Consider the following 24,037-nt stretch of genomic DNA (forward strand, 5'->3'; position numbering starts at 1 on the left):
CACCTGAACATTAGGAAGGATCTTCTTGCGGTCCATGGAAGGAGAGTCCACCTGAACATTAGGAAGGATCTTCTTGCGGTCCATGGAAGGAGAGTCCACCTGAACATTAGGAAGGATCTTCTTGCGGTCCATGGAAAGAGAGTCCACTTGAACATTAGGAAGGATCTTCTTGCGGTCCATGGAAGGAGAGTCCACCTGAACATTAGGAAGGATCTTCTTGTGGTCCATGGAAAGAGAGTCCACTTGAACATTAGGAAGGATCTTCTTGCGGTCCAAGGAAGGAAAGTCCACCTGAACATTAAGAAGGATCTTCTCGCGGTCCATGGAAGGAGAGTCCACATGAACATTAGGAAGGATCTTCTCGCGGTCCATGGAAGGAAAGTCCACCTGAACATTAGGAAGGATCTTCTTGCGATCCATGGAAGGAGAGTCCAACTGAACATTAGGAAGGATCTTCTTGCGGTCCATGGAAGGAGAGTCCACCTGAACATTAGGAAATATCTTCTTGTGGTCCATGGAAGGAGAGTCCACTTGAACTTCTTAACCACAGGAAGGAACTATTTGCCTCTGAGTTCGATGGAGGCTTTGAAACAGGTTGGATGGCCACCTGTCAGGAATGCTTTTACTGCGTGGCAGAAAGGGGTTGGCCCTTGTGGTTTCTTCCAACTCTTCTACGAAGGTTGAATGAAAAGTAATGCCTCCACCTTCGTAACAACAGATGGCAGTACTAGTATACAGCAGGTACTGGCTTGTTCAGTAGACTCTCCTCTACAGTTCCATTTTGGCGGGAAGCCTTACCATTGAATGGCTGTGCTGTTAAAGTGTGAAGTATGGAACCCTGCACAGATAGTCGGTCAATGCGACTTAAGCAATGTGCATTCATTGAATTATTGACAGTAGAAAGTGTCACCCCAAAGGAGATTCATCAGAGAATGCAAACTGCTTATGGCAGGGGTCCTCAAACGTTTTAAACAGAGGGCCAGGTCACAGTCCCTCAAACTGTTGGAGGGTCGGATTGTAATTCGGAAAAAGAAATGAATTCCTATGCACACTGCACGTATCTTATTTGTAGTGCAAAGAAGACTTAAAAACAATACAATAATTAAAATGAAGAATAATTTAAACAAATATAAACTTATTAGTATTTCAATGGGAAGTGTGGGCCTGCTTTTGGCTGATGAGATAGTATCATTGTTGTTGTGTGTTTTCAAACTGTTTCAGACTTAGGTTGACCCTGAGCGAGAGCCGGGTAAATGACCTTGGAGGGCCGTATCTGGGCCCCGGGCCTTAGTTTGAGGACCCCTGGTTTATGGTGATTGTGTTGATGTGAGTACTGTGTGTCATTGGGCGAGTAAGTTTAAAGATGTTGAGGTGAGAACATCTGATTTGTGTGACAAACAAAGAGTTGGACGTCCTGTGACAGGAAAAGGTTGATAGATTGATTCAGAACTATCGTCGTATCACTCAGAGAAAAATTTCAAGCATAATCGGCATTTCACAAGAACGTGTGGGTCACATTATTGCTTTGCTTGGCTATTGGAAGATCTGTACACGATGGGTTGCGGAAACAGAGGGTCGACTTCTTCCGTGACGGCTTCAGAAAACTTGTTCATTGCTGGCAGAAATGTATCCAATTGTCTGGTGATTATGTGGAAGAGTGAATAGTGGTAGTTAAAGAGCCCATTCTAAGGATTATTTCTGCATTTGATTTATTAAAATTAAAAGGTAAAGGACATTAAGTCCAGTCGTGTCCAGCTCTAGGGTGTGGTGCTCATCTCCATTTCTAAGTCGAAGAGCCGGCATTGTCCGTAGACACCTCCAAGGTCATGTGGCTGGCATGACTTCATGGAGCGCTGTTACCTTCCTGCCGGAGCGAAACCTATTGATCTCACATTTGCATGTTTTTGAACTGCTAGGTTGGCAGAAGCTAGGGCTGACAGCGGAAGCTCACGCCGCTCCCCGGATCCGAACCTGCGACCTTTCGGTCAACAAGCTCAGCAGCTCAGTGCTTTAACCCACTGTGCCACCAGGGGCTCCTCAAAATATTATTAAAATATTCCCATCCAAATCCAAGTAACGAAGGTGGAGGCATTACTTTTCATTCAACCCTCGTATTATTATATGAAAAGTGAAATACAAACTGTAGCAAAAATTTAATGATAAAGTCCAGCCCTATTGAGCAAGCATGGATAAACATGTTGGGGAGAGACATGCACCATATCTTTGGAGGGATGGCTTGGTCATCGGAGGTTCCTCACATCCGCTCGGTCCCGCTGCCTGAGAAGTCGGTCTGCAGCGGCGTGATGTTGTGGTCATACATGGCGTAATCGGAGGTGCCGGTGCTGGCCATTTTGAGCTGCTGGGCCGCATGGGTCAGCTGGAAGGCGGCGTCGGGGTGCGCGGTGTCCGGGAGGAGAGTGCATTCCCGCTCCAGGATGTCGGCCACCCCTTTGAGCAGGTCCAGAAAACCAAAGGCCAAGGCCGCCTTGCGCAAGCGGTTCAGCTCCTAGAAAAGGGAGGGGAGAATGTCCTCTGGTCAAAAACCACTTGTCATGAAATGAGTGCCAACCTTGAAATCACAGTTGTAGAATCAGTGGGAGAAAAATCCTAGAAAGCAAAGTTTGGGGCATGAGCTCTATTACTATTATTGTTTATTTATACCCCGCTTATCTCCCCAAAGGGGACTCAAAGTGGCTTGACATAACAGCATTGGTATACAATCTATATAAATAAAAATGTAATGTTCGTTTGTGGGATTAACATAACTCAAAATCCACTGGACGAATTGCCGCCAAATTTGGCCACAAGACACCTACTAAACCCAAGGAGTGACCATCACTAAAAAAAAATGATTTTGTCATTTGGGAGTTGTAGTTGCTGGGATTTATAGTTCACCTACAATCAAAGAACATTCCGAACTCCTCCACTGATGGAATTGGACCAAACTTACAACACAGAACTCCCATGAACAACAGAAAATACTGGAAGGGTTTGGTGGGCATTGACTTTGAGTTTTGGAGTTGTAGTTCACCTACATTCAGAGAGCATTCAAAAATGAAGGATCCAGACCAAACTTGGCACGAATACTCCATATGCCCAAATATAAACACAGATGGAGTTTGGGGGAAATAGACAGATGGTACATAGAACTCCCATGACCATCAGAAAATAATTGAAGGGTTTGGTGGGCATTGACTTTGAGTTTTGGAGTTGTAGTTCACCTACATCCAGGGAGCACTATGGACTCAAATAACAGATCTGGACCAACTTGGCACAAATACGTAATATGCCGAAATGTGAACACTGTTGGAGTTTGGGGAAAATAGACCTTGACATTTGGGAGTTGGAGTTGCTGGGATTTATAGTTCTTCTACAATCAAAGAGCATTCTGAACTCCACCAATGATGGAATTGAACCAAACTTGGCACAAAGAACTCCCAAGACCAATTGAAAATACTGGAAGGGTTTGGTGGGCATTGGCCTTGAGTTTTGGAGTTGTAGTTCACCTACATCCAGAGAGCATTGTGGACTCAAATCACAGTAGATCTGGACCAAACTTGGCACAAATACTCAGTATGACCAATTGTGAACACTGGTGGAGTTTGGAGAAAATAGACCTTGACATTTGGGAGTTGTAGTTGCTGGGATTTATAGTTCACCTACAATCAAAGAGCATTCTGAACCCCATGAACGACAGAATTGGGGCAAACTTCTCACACAGAACCCCCATGACCAACAGAAAATACTCAAGGCCATCCAGTCCACCTCTCCTCACCAGGGCAAGAAAACGTAATCAAAACCCTCCTGACAAAGAGCCATCCAGCCATAGATATAGGTAGATTTATATGATTCACACACACAGAGATATAATATCATAGATTTGAAAGGGACCCCTAAAGAAGGACAATGACATGTTATATGTTCCAGAGTAGGCAAACCAGACAATCTCCACATCAACACTGAGAAAGAAACAGCAAGAAATGCTGTTTACCCACAAGCATAAAGAAATTACATATATTAGAAACCAACACTTTCTAATTACTTTGTTTTCCAGATCACCAGACGGGGCCACAGCAATGCGTGGCAGGGGATGGCTAGTTTAACATATACAAATATTCAAACATTAAAACAGAAATAAACAAACACAAACAGCACTAAAAAAAATCCAGTTATAATCCATCAAAACATATTCAAAGTTAAAAACCACAGCATCCTATATCACTCATGACATCTATCTGGATGCTTTGAAATGCTCTCGGCCAGTAACTTTGTACTTTACCACCGCCAGGAAATACGATTACACCTTGAGAAAGGAGCTGTAGATCAGTACTGGGTGCTGTACGAATCGCATTCCTCACCTTGTAGAAGGTCTGTGTCTTTTCAGGGAGCTTCCTTGCGTTCCTAAGTATCTTCTGGACATCTGTCTGCAGAGAGTTGGGGAGAAAACAAACCCTTGACTGCTGGGTCTTGAAACATTTCTCCAATTTGGAGGCTCAACTTGGTAATGATTTATTGACTATTCGTGCTGGAGAAAAATTCTGAGAGTGCCTTGGACCGCAAGAAGATCCAACCAGTCCATACTTCAGGAAATGAGGCCTGACTGCTCACTGGAGGAAGGATAATAGAGGCAAAGATGAAGTACTTTGGCCACAACAAGAGAAGGAAGGAAAGCTTGGAGAAGAGAAGGATTCTGGGGAAAAGGGAAGGAAAAAGGAAGAGGGGCTGACCAAACGCAAGATGGATGGATGGTATCTTTGAAAGGACTGGATTGACCTTGAAGGAACTGGGGGTGACCACGTCTGACTGGGAGCACTGGAGTGTGCTGGTCCAGGAGGTCACCAAGAGTTGGAAGCGACTGAACGAATAAACAACAACAAGCAGAAGACAACAGGAAGCCAATGCAAACGTGGCAGCCTCATTGTGCCATTGGAAGCCCATGCCCAGGGACAGACCACCATCTATTACACTAATAAAAAGGTAAAGGTTCCCCCTTGACATGAAGTTCAAAGGCTGGGTACAGTAGACATCTGTTGGGGGTGCTTTGATTGTGCACTGTGGCGCAGCTGGCTGGAAGTCAGTTGCATTAAGATCACTACTGACCAAAAGGTCATGAGTTTGTGGCCAGCCCAGGTCAGAGTGAGCTTCCGACCAATTTGTGTAGCTTGCTGTCGACCTTTGCAGCCTGAAAGACAGTTGCATCTGTCAAGTAGGAAATTTAGGTACCATTTATGCAGGGAGGCTAATTTATGAGGCCATAGAAATCTCCAGCAGGCATGCAAAGAATGAGGAAGTACTTCATCAGTGTCACAAATGGACGGTGAAGCAACAGCTCCCCTGGAATATTAAATAGCCTCTGTGTGTCTATATATGTTGTGTGTCTATGGCACTGAATGTTTGCCATGTAAATGTACATTGTAATCTGCCCCGAGTCCCCTGCGGGGTGAGAAGGGCGGAATATAAATACTGTAAATAAATAAATAAATAAGCCAAAGAGCTGCTATTGTCTGTGGACACCTCCAAGGTCATGTGGCCAGCATGACTGCATGAAGCACTGTTACCTTCCTGCAGAAGCAGTACCTATTGATCTACTCACATTTGCATGTTTTCAAACTACTACGTTGGCAAAAGCTGGGGTAACATCAGGAGCCTACCCCACTCCCCAGATCTGAACCATCAAACTTTCAGTCAGCAAGTTCATCAGGTCAGCTGTTTAACCTGCAGCACCACCAGGCCTCAGAAGGTCAACATTCTTCTCATACAGCTGGAAGGCTGACCATGGCTGGGAGATTACTACAGTCTCCGCCAAATCCACTGAATAGGTTAGAAAAGGAATTCTGGTTTGATTCCCACCTAAAATATTAACAGGTAAGCAACCCTCTAGGATTCCCTGCAGCAAAGTTCAAAAGTCAGTGAAATTTGGGAGCGTTCTCATCATCATCATGCTTTTTCTCTCCAAAAACTACCTCATCCACAACTCAGTTTGCAAGAAAAGAGGGAATCTTGCCACTCACCTGGAGGCCATTGGGTTTAATCCACACAGTTACATTCTGTGCGTAGCTGCGTTTATTCTTGGGTTGCAGGGGAAAGGGACTCTTGTTGTCGTCTTCGCCATAGGGATTCTCTTTAGCATCTAAAAACCAAAATAAAATAAAAATCTTAAGATATTTATTTATTTATTTACATTTATATGCCGCCCTTCTTACCCCGAAGGGGACTCGGAGTGGCTTACAAGATTTACATACATACAATATATTATGTTATTAGCATAGTACAATATCAGTATTAAACATTACTATATTGTACTATACCATTATATTGTAATATTATTATTAATATTACATGTAATATAAATATATAAATATAATATCATATTATTATTATTATTATTAGCATTATATTAGATATATAAAAGCTATACAGGGAATACAGGATTTTGGATACTGAAGTTGTGGCAGCGTTTCCAATTTGCTGAATCAAGTCCATATGTTGCTGGATGTAAAAGCCCCATGACCTTAACCAGCATTTGCAGTGATCCCAACCTTTGGTCCTCCAGGTGTTTTGGACTTCAACTCCCAGAAATCCCAGCCAGCTTATCAGCTGTTAGGAACTGTGGGAATTGAAATCCAAAACACCCGAAGGCCCAAAGGTTGGGAACCACTGCAAAGGGGATATTTGTGTAAACATGGAGCGGTTCCACATTTGGAGCTGTTATCTTCTCTGAAATGCAGAGCATAGCAATAGAGAGCATCATCATTCACAAATGAAGGAAAAACATGACTTGCGTTTGAAATGCTGAGGAAATCTGAACATGCTCATTCACTACCTGAGATGGGGCCAAGCTGGGCCATCTTCCCCAGCCAAGGGAGAGGCTCTGGCCCGGGTTCAAAGAGAGACATCATCAGGTTGGACTTCTTCTTGCTGTCAGCTTGGGAATAAAGCATCCCGTACCACTCGGGCCTGAAAACAGAGAACAAAGCATTGAGAGCAAGAACAGCTACTCCTGCTGAGAAGAGACTATCTGGGCCCACATCCAGGGCTGGCCTTTCTGCAAAGGAAGATAGTGCTCTTTCCCCCAAACCTCTGCCTAATCTTGCTGAAATGGTTCAGTACTAAGTGGTTCTTGACTATTTATTCCTCCAAAACAAATGGATTTTCTTTCTTTCTTTATTTTATTTATTTACGAGCTTGGGTACAGAGTTGCCTGGGTTATTTGAAAAAGTCAATGTTCTAATAGTACAAAATGCATAAGGTTGCAGATGAACTACAACTCCCATCATGCCTGCTTAACCCTGAGAAACTCCATCAGAACTTATATTATGTTGAGCACGTTTGCTCTAGATCACTGGCTCTAGATCAGAGGTCCTCAAACTAAGGCCCGAGGGCCAAATACGGCCCTCCAAGGCCATTTACCTGGCCGTTGCTCAGGATCAACCTAAGTCTGAAATGACTTGAAAGCAAAACAACACAACGATCCTATCTCATCAGCCAAAAGCAGGCCCACACTTCCCATTGAAATACTAATAATTTTATATTTGTTAATTATTTTATTGTTTTTAATTTTTTTTTCACTACAAATAAGATATGTGCAGTATGCATAGGAATTCATTCATGTTTTTTCAAATTATAATCCGGCCCTCCAACAGTTTGAGGGACTGTAACCTGGCCCTCTGTTTAAAAAGTTTGAGGACCCCTGCTCTAGATGCTCCCTGGATTTAGGTAAACTACAACTCCCAATACTCAAGGTCAGTTCAACCCCAATTCCCTCCAGTAATCAAAATTTGGCATATCAGGTATGTGTTCCAAGTTTGGTCCAGATCCATCAGTGGGTCTCATCACACTAGAGAAAAAAAATCCACTTGAGATCCAGTTGCTCCCTCCTGCAGAATTCTGGGGTTTGTAGTTTAGAAAGGAGCCTTTAACAGCCTCACTAAACTACAAATCTCAGAATTCTGCAGGAGGCAGAAATCAGATTTTAAGTGGATTTTTTTCTCTAGTGTTATGAAGTGGAGTGTTTGGGTTCACAGTGCTCTCTGGATGTAGGTGAACTACAACGTTTTTATTATGTGTATAGATTTATTTACCACACTTATATCCCACCCTTCTCAACCCCAAAGGTGACCCAGGGCAACCTTACAAAGGCAACAATTTGATGCCGCATATAAAAATACATAAGTAAATAAATAGAAGCATTAAAACCAACAATTAAAACATAACATTAAAACATTAATTAAAATCACAGTGGCTCCCAATCTTTGGTCTTTCAGGTGTTTGGGACTTCAGCTCCCAAAATTCATGGCAATTACCAAAGCGGTTGAAGTCTCAACAACTTGGGGAAACAGAGATTAGGAATCACAGCTGTTGACGCTTCTGCCAGTCCTGACTCTTTGAAATAAATAGAGGGAGTTGCCCATAAAAAAAAACATCACCATAGATGAACATCTCTATTTCTTCCCCCCCCCCCCCCCCCGGAAGTTATTTCCTATATCCAGCAAACCTGCGATAAATCTATGGGACAAAATATCACACCGTTTTTGACACTGCCATCTTTGTGTCCCTTTCCATCCTCCACACCCCTTTCCGTACCCTAACTGAACGATGGCCACCATGCCTTCCACCTTCAGGCTCCCATGTAGCAACACACAGAAGTTGGGGATCTTGCCCGCTATCTGGTTGGCCGAATTCTCATCCTCGACATCATCGGCAATCCCTGGGCCCACCTCATCACCTTCTGGGAGGAAAGAGAAGAGAAGGCGATGAGGGCATGCTTCCTCTTCACAATGGGTGCCAAAAGCTGGGCAAAAGGGCACTGGAAAGGCTCACCTTTGTTGAGAGCAATGGGCAACACCAAATGCCGAGACAGGACTGGGGGGCTGGAGATATCGGCGATGTCAATGAAGCCAACTATTTCCAGATCTAGAAAGGAAATCGGCAATTTTAAAAAGGGGGGAGAGAGGGGGAGGAGAAGGAGGGGAGGGGGGAAGAAGAAAAGAAGAAGAGGAAGAAGAAGAAGAGGAGGAAGAGAATACAGAAAAAGAGGAGAAAAAGAAGAGGAAGAAGAAGAAAAAGTAGAAGAGGAAGAGCATGCAGAAGAAGAGGAGGAGAAAAATAATAAGAAGAAGAAGAGCATGCAGAAGAAGAGGAGGAGGAGAAAAATAAGAAGAGGAGGAAGAAGAGGACGAAAAAGAAAAAGAGGAGGAGAAAATGAAGAAGAAGAAGAGGAAGAAGAGCATGCAGAAGAAGAGGAGGAGAAAAATAAGAAGAGGAGGAAGAAGAGGACAAAAAAGAAAAAGAGGAGGAGAAAATGAAGGAGGAGAAGAGGAAGAAGAGCATGCAGAAGAAGAGGAGAAAAATAAGAAGAGGAGGAAGAAGAGGATGAAAAAGAAAAAGAGAAGGAGAAAATGAAAAAGACGAGGAAGAAGAGCATGCAGAAGAAGAGGTGGAGGGGAAAATAAGAGGAAGAAGAGGACGAAAAAGAAAAAGAGGAGGAGAAAATGAAGAAGAAGAAGAAGAGGAAGAAGAGCATGCAGAAGAAGAGGAGGGAAGAAAAGGAAGAAGAGGAAGAAGACAATGAAGAAGAAGAGGAGGAGGAGGAGAAGGGGAAGAAGATGATGATGATTGGCTATTGACTGCAGTAGAGAAGAATCAAGTCTTTACCTGTATTAATTGTCTTAGGGGCTGGATCGATTTCCTCATCAATCACAAAGGGCTCCGGCCTTGGAAAGGCTTGCACGTCTGAAGATAAGTGGCCGCATTTCAGAACAGCATGGAAAGGCGTATAAGCGACGTCTATTAGCTTCCTAGAACAGGAGTTTATCATTAGGACAAGACAGTCCATGCACTCAAGAAAACTCCTTTGGAGAACTACATAAGGAGGCTATTTGGATGATAATCAAGTGGAAGCAGGCAGCCTGACGAAAGGATATCTATCTTTGCGCCAATGTTATAGTTGTAGGCAGGCTTCCAAAGCTACACTTCACGTACCTTGGGAAGTCTGATCTGGCCACGGTGGTCGACGCTCTTGTTACTTCCCGAATAGACTACTGCAACGCTCTCTACGTGGGGTTGCCCTTGAAGACTGTTCGGAAACTTCAACTAGTCCAGCGAGCGGCAGCCAGACTGCTCACCGGAGCGACATACAGGGAACACACCACCCCCCTGTTGTGCCAGTTCCACTGGTTGCCGGTTCTATTCCGAGCACAATTCAAGGTGCTGGTTTTGACCTACAAAACCCTGTACGGTTCCGGTCCAGTGTATCTGTCCGAACGTATCTCCCGCTACGTCCCACCCCGGAGTTTGAGATCAGCTGGGGAGGCCCTGCTCTCGACCCCACCACTGTCACAAGTGAGGCTGGTGGGGACGAGGAGCAGGGCTTTCTCAGTGGTGGCCCCTCATCTGTGGAACTCACTCCCGGGGGAAATCAGGGCATTATCATCCCTCCTCTCCTTCAGGAGGAGGGTGAAGACGTGGTTATGGGACCAGGCCTTTGGGCAATCTGGCAATTAAATAAGACAATCAGACGAGTAAGACCAACAGGATTGACGAAGTGGAACGGAAAATTAGAACTATGAGTTAGCGAACGCTGACCATGTAGGAGGAGGAATTGGGTTTGTATTGGTTTTATTGATTTTATTGATATAATGCATGAATTGTTGTTAACTGTGAGTCTGATATAATTTTGTGTTTGCTTGTTCTGTGTTGCAGGCATCAAATTGTGCCTTGCTTTTGTAAGCCGCCCTGAGTCCCCTTCGGGGTGAGAAGGGCGGGGTATAAGAACCCGAAATAAATAAATAAATAATAAAATACACAAAAGTTGTCATCAGAGAAACTTGCTAAGGAGTGATCAAGGATATATACTCACCCAAACATGGACTGGACATTCTTCAAGCACAGGGGCCCATCGATGGTAAAGATCTGGCCTTCCCCATTGTTTAAGTCTATAAGGCGTTCGAGGCAATCTAAAGAATCTGTGCTCTGAAGCTGCAAGCAGAATGAAGCTCTTCATACAAAATGCGGTAACGCAGTAACATGCACATATATTTGATCTATGTTGTGCCTTTCTCTCAAAATGGGACCGGGAATGCATCAAACTATACACATTGTTCAATGAACACTTCAAATTACCCAGGTACTGTACTCTACGCCATTTTGCATCATAATTTGGATGCTGCTGGACTTCCAACAGCCTTAGTCAACTAAGCCAATGATGAGGAATGCTGGGAGTTGCAATCCAACAAGGTCCAGACAGACATCTGGGATTAAATCACATATTCTTGAGATCACACAACAGCATAGAAAACGAATGCCAGATACAAATGCCAACATCCTTAGTGACACAACACTCATTTTACATAGTGTCAAGCCCAGGCATGGGCAAAATCCAGGCCTCCAGATGTTTTGGATAGGAATTGTGGGAGTTGGAGTCTAAAACACCTGGAAGGCTCAAGTTTGCCCATGCCTGGTCTAGCCCTTATGGTAGGTAAAGGGTAAAGGTTTTCCCCTGGTATTAAGTCCAGTCATGTACAACTCTGGGGGTTGATGCTCATCTCCATTTCTAAGCCAAAGAGCTGGCGTTGTCCATAGACACCTCCACGGTCATGTGGCCAGCATGACTGCATGGAGCACTGTTACCTTCCTGCCGGAGCGGTGCCTATTGATCTACTCAAATTTGCATGTTTTCAAATTGCTAGGTTGACAGAAGCTGGGGCTAACAGCGGGATCTCACCCCACTCCCTAGATTCGAACCTGCGACCCTTTGGTAAACAAATTCAGCAGCTCAGCAGTATAACCCACTGCACCACCGGGTGCTCCAGCCCTTATGGTATGGGATAAAAACAGTATTGGCAGCAGAAGCCAGAAACTAGGGAAATGGGTTTATATATCTGTGGAATGACCAGGGTGGGAGAAAGGACTCTTGTCTGTTGGAGCTAGGTGTGAATGTTTCAACTGACCACCTCGATTAGCATTTGAGGGCCTGGCAGTGCCTGGGGCAATCTTTTGCTGTGTCCACGTTGGTTCATCAGGTGCTCTGCTATGGCTGACTTCTCTGGTTGAAGTCAGAGCACCTAATGAACCAACCTGGACACCGCATATTATTTGAGAACACAGTAATGCTAGACTTTAACAAACACAATGTCAGATTACACAGAGAAGCCATTGAAATCCACAAACATGTGGACAATTTCAACAGAAAGGAGGAAACCATGAAAATGAACAAAATCTGGCTATCAGTATTTAAAAAAACTCTAAAATTACAACAGCAAAACAACAGAGGGGAAACAATCTGGGACATCTAATCACCTCTCAACAAAAGATTACCCCAGGCACCGCCAGGCCATCAAAATGCTAATCAAAGTGGTCAGTTGAAACTTTCACACCTAGCTCCAACAGACAAGAGTCCTTTGTCCCACCCTGGTCATCCCACAGATATATAAACCCTTTTCCCTAGTTCCAACAGACCTCACTACCTCTGAGGATGCTTGCCATAGATGCAGGCGAAACGTCAGGAGAAAATGCCTCTAGAACATGGACATATAGCCCGAAAAAACCTACAACAACCCAGTGATTCCGGCCATGTAAGCCTTCGACAATACTTTCAAAGAGTCTTTTAAATATCCACTGCCAAGAATAAGGTACAAATGGGCAGACTGATAGATCTTTGGGGGATTTGCCTCGAGTCATCTTCGGGTTGAGAGAAGCGGTATATAAATATGGTAAATAAAATAAATTTGCAGTAGCTTGGCATAGGCTTCTAACTCCCCAAAAGAGTAGGAGCAAAATGGCTTCTACCCACTAAATTAGGCTGCCGGCAAACCTGAAATCCAGCCCATCCAAGTAACAGGTCAAATACAAACCACACACAAATATAGCGTCAGAACCGGCCCACCAGAATGAACTCACCTCCTCTAGGTTGGCCATGCACATGACGTAGAGCTTTGATGGGAATGGAAATGGCAGTGGGAAGCGGTTGCTTTCGTTTCGTTGGCTCAGAGTGGCCAAAGAGTGGCGGAGGGAGCCCCTGCCAATGCCTAGGCTGCCATCAGTGACTAGGACAACCTAAGGAAGGGGAAAACAAGATGTGCATTGTTTCATTCTCAACTCTACAGTGGTCATCAATGGACATGAATCCAGAAACCTCACCTGGCAAGGAATGGCGGCGCCCCATTCTTGCTGAACAACGTTGCACACTCCGAGCAGAGCTGATTCCAGGCATGTTTTATCATAGTCATCCATATTGCTCAGGGCCTCCTGTAAACGTAAATCACACTCCGGTTTGCTGAGTCAGAGACTCTCCATGTTCAGATATACTAGACCAGTGTTTCTCAACCTTCCTAATGCCGCGACCCCTAAATACAGTTCCTCATGTTGTGGTGACCCCCAACCATAACATTAATTTCATTGCTACTTCATAACTGTAATTTTGCTCCTGTTATGAATCAGAATGTAAATATCCAGTATGCAGGATGTGTTTTCATTCACTGGAGCAAATTTGGCACAAATACCTAATATGCCCAAATCTGAATACCGATGGGGTTGATTTTGTCATTTGGGAGTTATAGTTACTGGGCTTCACCTACAATCAAAAGCATTCTGAACTCCACCAACAATGGAATTGAACCAAACTTGGCATACTGAACTCCCATGTCCAATAGAAAATATTGGAAGAGTTTGGTGGGCATTGACCTTGAGTTTGGGAGTTGTAGTTCGCCTACATCTAGAGAGCACTGTGGACTCAAGCAATGATGGATCTGGACCAAACTTGGCACAGATCTTCAATATGCCCAAATGTGAACACTGGTGGAGTTTGGGGAAATGATACTTGACATTTGGGAGTTGTAGCTGCTGGGATTCACTTACAATCAAAGAGTATTATGAACCCCACCAATGATAGAATTGGGCCAAACATTCCACACAGAAACCCCCATGACCAACAGAAAATACTGTTTTCTGATGGTCTTAGGTGACCCCTCTGACACCCCCTCATGACCCCTCCAGGGGTCCCGACCCCCAGGTTGAGAAACACTGTACTAGATTAGATATAGAGCGGGTTGAGAAGAATGCCTTCAAATTCTAAGCCTTATTTAAAAACAATCGTAGAATCATACAGTTGCAGGATTGCATGGGCCATCTAGTTCAACCTCCTGCCATACAGGAAAAGCACAATCAAAGCACCCCTGACAGATGGTCATCCAGCCTCTGTTTAAAAGCCTCCAAGGAAGGAGCTTCCACCGGATTCCGAGGAAAGAGTTTGAACGGTTAGGAAGCTCCTCATAATGTTCAGGTTGAATCTCCTTTCCTGTAATTTTAGCCCTAGTCTCCAGGGCAGCAGAAAGCAAGCCTGCTCCCTCTACCTTATAACAGCTTTTCATATACATGGCTCTCATGTCTCCTCTCAACCATCTCTTCTGGAGGCTAAACATACCCCACTCTTTAAGCCGCTCTTCATAGGGATCCATGTTCTCCAGACCTTTGATCATTTTAGTTACCCACCTCTGGATACCTTCCAGCTTCTCAATATCTCTTTTGAATTATGGTGGCCAGAATTGGACACAGTATTCCAGGTGAGGCTTGACCAAAGAAGGCACCATGACTTCTTCACTAGACTCCTTTTGATGCAACTCAAAATCCCATTGTTGGTCCATGTTCCATTTCTTCTCCACTAAGACTCCAAGATCCCTTTCACATGTAACACTGTTGTGGAGCCAAGTGCCCCATCCTGTATCTGTGCAATTTTTTCTGCGTAAGTGAAATGTCCTACACTTCTACTTGTTGAAATGCATTTTGTTACTTTTGGTCCAGAAGCTCTCCTGTCTATTAAGGTAATTTTGAATCCTGATCCCACCTGCAAACTTGATCAGCACCCCTGCTAAACCTTCATCCAAGTCATTAATAAAGATGTCGAACAGAACTGGGCCCAGGATCGAACCCCTTTATGGTTCTGCACTAGTCACTAGTCCAGGATGAACAAAAGTATACCTCTGCTTTTCTGTTTCGTACCTGCAGTGTATTGTAGTCTCTCGTAAAGGGCACCATCAGTTCCCAGAGTGACGAAAACACAACTAAAGCAGTGAATTCCAGCTTGTAGTTGGTGGCCATGTGTTCAAACAGCATGGTCAAGCCATGGGCGGCAAGGTGTTTCCGCTGATATTCCTCTGATCCTTCAACGGAGACCGGCCGGGTCATGGAGAGGGACACATCCATCACCACCACCGTCGGCATGGTGGCTTCCTCTCTCTTCTATCAGATGGAGAAGGGTAAAATGCTGCAGAGGAGGAAAAGGAAGTGAAGATTTAATAGCAAAAGTTAATTTTAATAAGTAAGTTAACAACAATGTAATGCTGGGTCGACCGAACAGTGGGAACATCCAGCTGCCTACCCTGGATGGCGAGGCACTACGCCCGTCATCACTGGTAAAGAGTCTGGGAGTCCTTTTGGACCCTCTGCTGACGATGGAAGCCCAGGTCTCCGCCGTTAGCAGAACCGCCTTCTTCCATCTGCGGCAGGCTAGACAGCTGGCCCCCTACCTGTCCAGGGACGACCTAGCTACGGTGATCCAGGCCACGGTCATCTCAAGACTAGACTACTGTAACGCCCTCTACATTGGCCTTCCTCTGTCGGTGATCCGGAAGCTCAAGTTGGTACAAAATGCAGCTGCTCAGCTTCTTGCGGGAATTCCGATGAGATGCCACATAACCCCAATCTTACTACAGCTGCATTGGTTACCAATTGAACACCGGATCAATTTCAAAGTGATGGTACTCACCTTTAAGGCCTTGCATGGTCTGGGGCCGATGTACCTGAGGGACCGCCTCACCCCCCTACCAACCCGAGAGATCCTTTCATTCTGAGGACCAAGATCTATTGGAAGTCCCCAGTGTCAAGACCTTGCGTCTAACAGCAACCAGACGCAGAGCCTTCACAGCAGTGGCACCATCACTCTGGAATACTCTGCCACCTGAAGTCCGTGCCTTGCGGGACTTACCAGCTTTCCGCAGAGCATGTAAGACATACCTGTTTCGACAGGCTTTTAATGTTTGATAGTGTTGTTTTTAAATTGTTTTAAATGGCTTTTAAATTTTGTTAGATTTTAGCTATTCTTGTAAGCCGCTCCGAGCCCCAGGGGAGTGGCGGCATATAAGTTTAAATAATAAATAAATAAATAAATAAATAAATAAATAAATGGTTGCTTCCTTTTTGTTGAAAGTGTCCACGTGTTTGTGGATTTCAATGGATTTTCTGTGTAGCTTGTCATTGTAGTTGTTAGAGTGGTCCAGCCAATCACCTCCCAATAAAGGATTAATCAAGGTGGCCAATTGCAACATTCACACCTACCTCAAACAGACAAGAGGTTGTTTTTTTCTCCCACTCTGGACATTATTTCACAGATATATAAACTCCACTTTCCTAGTTTCACAACAGACATCACAACCTCTGAGGATGCCTGCCATAGATGCAGGTGAAACGTTAGGAGAGAATGCTTCTGGAACATGGCCATACAGCCCAGAAAATTCACAACAACCCATTATATATCATAGAATCATAGAATCATGAAATCAAAGAGTTGGAAGAGACCTCATGGGCCATCCAGTCCAACCTCCTGCCAAGAAGCAGGAATATTGCATTCAAATCACCCCTGACAGATGGCCATCCAGCCTCTGTTTAAAAGCTTCCAAAGAAGGAGCCTCCACCACACTCCGGGGCAGAGAGTTCCACTGCTGAACGGCTCTCACAGTCAGGAAGTTCTTCCTCATGTTCAGATGGAATCTCCTCTCTTGTAGTTTGAAGCCATTGTTCCGCGTCCTAGTCTCCAGGGAAGGAGAAAACAAGCTTGTTCCCTCCTCCCTGTGGCTTCCTCTCACATATTTATACATGGCTATCATATCCCCTCTCAGCCTTCTCTTCTTCAGGCTAAACATGCCCAGCTCCTTAAGCCGCTCCTCATAGGGCTTGTTCTCCAGACCTTTTATCATTTTAGTCGCTCTCCTCTGGACACATTCCAGCTTGTCAATATCTCTCTTGAATTGTGGTACCCAGAATTGGACACAATATTCCAGGTATGGTCTAACCAAAGCAGAATAGAGGGGTAGCATTACTTCCCTAGATCTAGACACTATGCTCCTATTGATGCAGGCCAAAATCCCATTGGCTTTTTTTGCCGCCACATCACATTGTTGGCTCATGTTTAACTTGTTGTCCACGAGGACGCCAAGATCTTTTTCACACGTACTGCTCTCGAGCCAGGCGTCCCCCATTCTGTATCTTTGCATTTCGTTTTTCCTGCCAAAGTGGAGTATCTTGCATTTGTCCCTGTTGAACTTCATTTTGTTAATTTTGGCCCATCTCTCTAATCTGTCAAGATCGTTTTGAATCCTGCTCCTGTCATGAAACTATTTTTTGTTCCTAGGTTCTAAATGTCATTTCCTAATTGGCTCTATCATCAAAACAAGGGAACAGTTTATTAAACTGCCAACACTTTGTTTTTGCGGGAGGGATACCCTGGAATACATGTGGATATAGTTTTTCACTGAATCTCTCATATGACCTCATCACACTAGAAAATTAATCCACTTTAAATACGGTTTCTGTCTCCTACAAAATTCTGGTGTTTGTTCTTTAGTGAGGCTGTTAAAGGCTCCCCCCTTAACCAATCCCAGAATTCTGCAGGAGGCAGCAACTGGATTGGCGGTATACAAATGCAGTAAATAAATAAATAGAACCGCCTTGAGTCACCTCTGGATGAGAAAGGCAGTATACAAATGCAGTATACAAATGCAGTAAATAAATTTAAAGCGGATTCATTCTCAAGTGCAGTGTTTCTCAACCTGTGGGCCGGGACCCTTGGAGGCGTTGTGAGGTGGTGTCAGAAGGGTCGCCATAAACCATCAGAAAACATAGTGTTTTCTGTTAGTCATGGAGGTTCTGTGTGGGAAGTTTGGCCCAATTCTATCATTGGTGGGGTTCAGAATGCTTTCATTGTAGGTGAACTATAAATCCCTGCAACTACAACTCCCAAATGTCAAGGTCTATTTTCCCCAAACTCCACCAGTGTTCACACTTGGGTAAATTTGAGTATCCGTGCCAAGTTTGGTCCAGATCCATCATTGTTTGAATCCACAGTGCTCTCTGGATGTAGGTAAACTACAACTCCAAAACTCAAGGTCAATGCCCACCAAACACTTCCAGTATTTTCTGTTGGTCATGGGAGTTCTGTGTGCCAAGTTTGGTTCAATTCCATTGTTGGTGGAGTTCAGAATGCTCTTTGATTGTAGGCAAACTATAAATCCCACTATACAATATCCCAGAATACTTGTAGGGTATCAGAACAAACACAGGTTAGTTCATCAGGTGCTCTGCTATGGCTGACTTCTCTGGTTGAAGTAGTTTGCAGTGCCTTGCATGTTCCTTGATTCGTGTTTGGGCATTGCTGCGTTTGGTGGTCCCTATGTAGACTTGTCCAAAGCTGCATGGTATATGGTAGACTCCTGCAGAAGTGAGAGGATCCCTCTTGTCCTTTGCTGAACGTAGTATTTGCTGAATTTTCTTTGTGGGTCTGAAGATAGTTTGTAGCTTGTGCTTCCTCATCAGCTTCCCTATGAGGTCAATGGTTCCCTTGATGTATGTTAAGAACACTTTTCCTCTGAGTGGATCTTTGTCTTGACTCTCATGGCTTGTTCTTGGTCTTGCAGCTCTTTTGATGTCTGTGGTGGAGTCTCCATTTGTCTGGAGAGCCCAGTTTAGGTGGTTCTGTTCACCTTGGAGAAGGTGGGGTTCAGGGTTAGGGTCAGATTCCTTTTGCGCAGTCTGCCAGGGCTTTAATGGTGCTCCTTTTTTGACTTGGGTGATGGTTGGAGTTTTTATGTAGTTATCTATCTGTGTGTGTAGGTTTTCTGTTAACTATGTAAGCCAATTGTTGATCTGGTTTGCGGATGACTAGGAAGTGAGTGGAGGTACTTCAAGTCCCATCATCCATCTTCCACCCTCCTCCAAACTGCACCAGGATGTAGAGTGGGTCATGGCGGCTCTGTTTGCCAAGTTTGATCTTTATTGGTCTTTGTTTGGGGCCACAGTGGTTTGTGGGAACCAAAAGGTTTTAAAGTACTCCAAATCCCATAATGTGTGGTCCATCTCCCCCAAACCGCACCAGGATGTAAAGGGGGTCATGGGGGTTAGGTGTACAAAGTCTGGTCCAGGGCATCCCTATGGAAACGTTTGTGATGCACTGTCACCTTGGCAACTGAAAGCTGTTGGAATCTCATTCTCTTGCCTGTGGTTAGAGAAGTGAGAAGGTGATCCTTCAGTGTCCTAGATTTTTATTGCTTATTGAATCCAAATCTGGTGGATCATCCTGTTGTTGTTGAATTGAGGTCAGTTATTTTTACTCCTTGTATGTGTGGGGCGGGGGGGGGGCCCTAAAAAAATCAAATATTGTCAATGGCTAGGATCGTCCTATTGATCTACTCACATTTGCATGTTTTCTAACAGCTAGGTTGGCAGGAGCTAGGCCTAATAGCGGGAGCTCACCCCGCTCCCTGGATTTGAACCACCAACTTTTCAGTCAGCAAGTTCAGCAGCTCAGTGGTTTAACCTGCTGTGCCACCATGTGCCCAATATACATTGGTTGTTGTTGTTGTTACTACTTCAGTCAATAACCATCACCAAAAGTGAACAAATGTCAAAATAGGATTATGACAAATATTTAAGTATTAAGAAACATTGTCAAAAGCAGAGTTAAAAGCCAGTACTGAATATTATTAAAAGCCACCAATGATCGATAAGACCAAACTTGGCACACAGAGCCCCCATGACCACTTCTACATCCTGGTGCCGTTTGGAAGAGGATCTCTGGATACTATTGAATGCCTAGCAGAAGACACAGAGAGGCCCAAAGAAATCAGGTATCATCAAGGAATATGCAGTACCACTTAAAAGAATATTTTATTTAATTATTTATATCATTCCCCCCCCCCCCCCCCCCGCCCATATCAGCCCAAAGGTGACTCAGGGCGGCGAACAATCAGCACAATTCGATGCCACATATAAAAACACATACATCAATAAAAATAAAACATCACATTACATTATATCTAAAAACATCAAACCAGTGAACAATAAAAAATAAAATAAAACTATGTTGTCCTATTCCGTCCTCATCCATTCCATCGCCTTAGCTGTTCCTAGGTGGTTTTCCATTTCAAGGTTTATCTGGTTAAGCTGAGGCTCCAAAAGCTTCCTCAAAGAGCCAAGTTTTCAGTTTTTTTCCAAAAGCTTGTTCTGAACATTTCCAACACTTATCAGAAACTGTTTTATACATTTTAGCAAGTTGTTTCGGTGTGGTATACCATCTATGGAACATTTTTATCCAGTTTTCTTTTAAGTCCATTGTATATGTATACTTTAATTTTTTGTTCCACATCTGTTCCCACTCCCTCATTTGAATTGGTCTTCGTAAATTTTGAGCCCATTTTATCATACAGTTTTTAACCTGTTCTTTTTCAGTCAGTCAGTTAAGTAATATATTATAAATATTCGATATTACTTTCTTTTCCAATTTTAAAATTTTATCCCACGCTATTTCCTCCACTATTTATTCATTCATTTATTTATTTACTGTATTTGTATACCGCCCTTCCCAGCCAATTGGCGACTCAAGTCGGTTTCCAACAAAATCAGTATACATAAGAACATAATATAAACATCAAACAGTATAAAAATACCACAAAAGCAATACAAACAACATCATTAGCATCTCATTATTATCAAGCATTGTCGAGTTCCATTGTCCAATCATTCAATTTCCTATATTAGCTACTCTGCATTTGTAAACGCTTGCTCAAACCGCCATGTTTTAACTTGCCTCCAAAACGTTAAGAGGGGGGGAGCAGATCTGATTTCTCTAGGGAGGGCGTTCCATAGTTGAGCGGCCACCACTGAGAAGGCCCTGTCTCTCGTCCCGGCCAAACATACTTGTGACGAAGGCGGGACCGAGAGCAGGGCCTCCCCAGATGATCTTAAAGTCCTCTATGGTTCGTAACTATAGAATTAATGCAGTTTGACATGACTTAGCTCAATGTTATGGAATTCTGGAACTTCTCGTTTGAGTGTGGATGCCTCATGAAATCACAAACAAGAGGATGCTATAGCATATAAGTAGTGCCAAACTACATTAATTCCCCATATCTCAGTGACATTTTGATTTGCAACTGACACATTTCTAGTTCTCTTAAATTTTAGCTAGGAAGCTGATCCGAAATGCCTTGAAAACATGTTAACGGGGACCCCGGTGGAATATTGTCTTGCCATAGAAAATTTCCCATTGAGTCAAATATCCCAGCAAATGTTAGAAGACAGTTTTTAGCAGGACGCCAAAAGATAAGCCCCGTTGGAATTTAACACTGGGATAAGTGGATAAGTAAGCCTGGGTTTGGGGAGGAGAGGATTCGATAATTCCCTTTTAAAGACATCTCACGCTCTTGCGCCTGATGCACTTTCCCTTTTGTGTGTTCTGCGGGTCCCTCCTTTCATTTGACTCAGAAAAGGGGCAGAAATTGGCAACAGAAACAGACCCAAAATGCCCACGGAGGGCATCCCAGCATCCAAAGGAAGTACAAACTAAAACCTGTAGGTTTCAGATCTATCAATGTAATCTTTCCAAAACCAAAACCCCTGGTATCCACTAGGGATGTGTGATCAATAAAAATTTGGGGAAACTTCAGGGGCTTCTTTCTCCCTCATTTTTAAAGCTATTAGGGTGAAACTTGCTACAGTGGTAGAACACATTTACCATTATTGCCACACCAAATTTCAAAGTGTTCACTTATCCACTGATTTGTGGCAAATTTTCAAAGTTTTTATCAACATCTATTTCTGGTGGTAGTTGTCAGAGTGGTCTGGCATTTTTGTGTTCTCAAATAAGATGCTGTGTCCAGGTTGGTTCATCAGGTGCTCTGCTATGGTTGACTTCTCTGGTTGAAGTAGTTGGCAGTGCCTTTTATGTTCCTTGATTTGTGCTTGGTCAATGATGCTGCGTTTGGTGGTCCCTCTGTAGACTTGTCCACAGCTGCCTGGTATACGGTAGACTCCTGCAGAAGTGAGAGGATCCCTCTTGTCCTTTGCTGAACATAGTATTTGTTGAAATTTCTTTGTGGGTCTGAAGATGGTCTGTAGCTTGTGCTTCCTCATCAGCTTCCCTATGAGGTCAATGGTTCCCTTGATGTATGGCAAGAATACTTTTCCTCTGGGTGGATCTTTGTCTTGACTCTCTTGGCTTATTGTTCTCGGTCTTGCAGCTCTTCTGATGTCTGTGGTGGAGTCTCCATTTGCCTGGAGAGCCCAGTTTAGGTGGCTCTGTTCACCTTGGAGAAGGTGGGTGTGCTGACACGCGCTGGACCCGTAGCAATTGTCTTTTAACAGGACGTGGTCTCTATATGCCCAGCGGGACGCCGGGGTGCCTCGGCTGAGAGGCCCTATGGATTTACCTATACAAAGTCTTTAGAAGCTTAGAAAGTTTAACAAGGTTCTTTATTAATGCTTAAATCTTCAAACAATCAATCAAATACTTTAAAACTCTGGAAAACTGGTAGCTTTTTTAATCTGCCCACAAGGGACAGGTAACTTGCTTCAAGAACTGGTTCTTTCTTCTATAAAGGAAATCCTTGACCCTTCCCCTGGTTCCAATTTGCTTTATGGGTAACTGTAAGACAGAACTAAAAACTTTCTTTTTCCTCCCAGAATCCCGGGGAAAGGGGCGGAACCAAAGAACTTAACAATGATAGACAAGTGGCTGGCCCAATGGCTGCAGCCTGGAAGGAACCACCCAACTGCAAAATGCATGGCCAAAACAAACACATGCATAGAAAAGAAATTGAGGCTTCTGGTACAGCTGCACCAGCACAGTGGGGTTCACAGATTCTTTTTGCACGGTCTACCAGGGCTTTAATGGTGCTTCTTTTTTGACTTTGGTGATGGTTGGAGTTTGTCTTGACTCTCGTGGTTTGTTGTTCTCGGTCTTGCAGCTCTTCTGATATCTGTGGTGGAGTCTCCATTTGTCTGGAGAGCCCAGTTTAGGTGGTTCTGTTCATCTTGGAGGAGGTGGAGTTCAGGGTTAGGGTTAGAATCTTTTTGCACGGTCTGCCAGGGCTTTAATGGTGCTTCTTTTTTGACTTGGGTAATGGTTGGAGTTTTTATGTAGTTATCTATCTGTGTGTGTAGGTTTTCTGTAAACTATGTAACCCAATTGTTGATGTGGTTTGTGGATGACTAGGAAGTGAGTGGAGGTATTTCAAGTCCCATCATCCATGTTCTGCCATGCTCCAAACTGCACCAGGATGTAGAGTGGGTCATGGTGGCTCTGTTTGCCAAGTTTGGTCTTTATTGGTCTTTGTTTGGGGCTGCAGTGGTTTGTGGGAACCGAAAGGTTTTAAAGTACTCCAAATCCCATAATCTGTGGTCCATCTCCCCCAAACTGCACCAGGACATAAAGGGGGTCATGGGGGTTATGTGTGCCAAGTCTGGTCCACGGCATCCCTATGAAAACGTTTATGATGCACTGTCACCTCGGCAACTGAAAGCTGTTGGAATCTCATTCTCTTGCCTGTGGTTAGAGAAGTGAGAAGGTGATCCTTCAGTGTCCTGGATCTTTATTGCTTAGTGAATCCAAATCTGGTGGATCATCCTGTTGTTGGCGAATTGAGGTCTGACATTTTTACTCCTTGTATGTGTGTGTGTGGGGGGGGGGGGGCGCTAAAAAAAAATCAAATATTGTCAATGGCTAGGGTCGTCCTATTGATCTACTCACATTTCCATGTTTTCGAACAGCTAGGTTGGCAGGAGCTAGCCCTAATCTGGTGGATCATCCTGTTGTTGGCGAATTGAGGTCTGTCATTTTTACCCCTTGTATTTTTGGGGAGGGGGAGGGCTAAAAAAATCAAATATTGTCAATGGCTAGGGTCGTCCTATTGATCTACTCACATTTCCATGTTTTCGAACAGCTAGGTTGGCAGGAGCTAGCCCTAATCTGGTGGATCATCCTGTTGTTGGCGAA

General features: G+C 44.0%; 1 protein-coding gene across 3 annotated transcripts in view; it reads right to left on the bottom strand.

The window, feature by feature from the left end:
- Positions 1 to 2,095: 2,095 nt before the first annotated feature.
- Positions 2,096 to 24,037, bottom strand: part of INTS14 (integrator complex subunit 14) — a 41,142-nt gene continuing 19,200 nt past the window's right edge. For 2 of the 3 annotated variants that reach the window (XM_060755605.2, XM_067471313.1), the window contains exons 2-12: positions 14,995 to 15,259; positions 13,138 to 13,245; positions 12,898 to 13,053; positions 10,859 to 10,977; positions 9,655 to 9,797; positions 8,821 to 8,913; positions 8,584 to 8,728; positions 6,824 to 6,957; positions 6,012 to 6,130; positions 4,359 to 4,424; positions 2,096 to 2,506 (exon numbers count right to left, since the gene is read on the bottom strand). In XM_060755605.2, coding sequence (XP_060611588.1) covers positions 2,255 to 2,506; positions 4,359 to 4,424; positions 6,012 to 6,130; positions 6,824 to 6,957; positions 8,584 to 8,728; positions 8,821 to 8,913; positions 9,655 to 9,797; positions 10,859 to 10,977; positions 12,898 to 13,053; positions 13,138 to 13,245; positions 14,995 to 15,216 — 1,557 coding nt within the window. In that variant the 5' untranslated portion in view covers positions 15,217 to 15,259 and the 3' untranslated portion in view covers positions 2,096 to 2,254. The remainder of the gene's footprint in view (positions 2,507 to 4,358; positions 4,425 to 6,011; positions 6,131 to 6,823; positions 6,958 to 8,583; positions 8,729 to 8,820; positions 8,914 to 9,654; positions 9,798 to 10,858; positions 10,978 to 12,897; positions 13,054 to 13,137; positions 13,246 to 14,994; positions 15,260 to 24,037) is intronic. The other variant, XM_060755607.2, reaches the window with a different exon arrangement.

The sequence above is a fragment of the Anolis sagrei genome, chromosome 9, assembly GCF_037176765.1.
Source record: "Anolis sagrei isolate rAnoSag1 chromosome 9, rAnoSag1.mat, whole genome shotgun sequence".
In the NCBI taxonomy this organism is placed as follows: Eukaryota; Metazoa; Chordata; class Lepidosauria; order Squamata; family Dactyloidae; genus Anolis; species Anolis sagrei.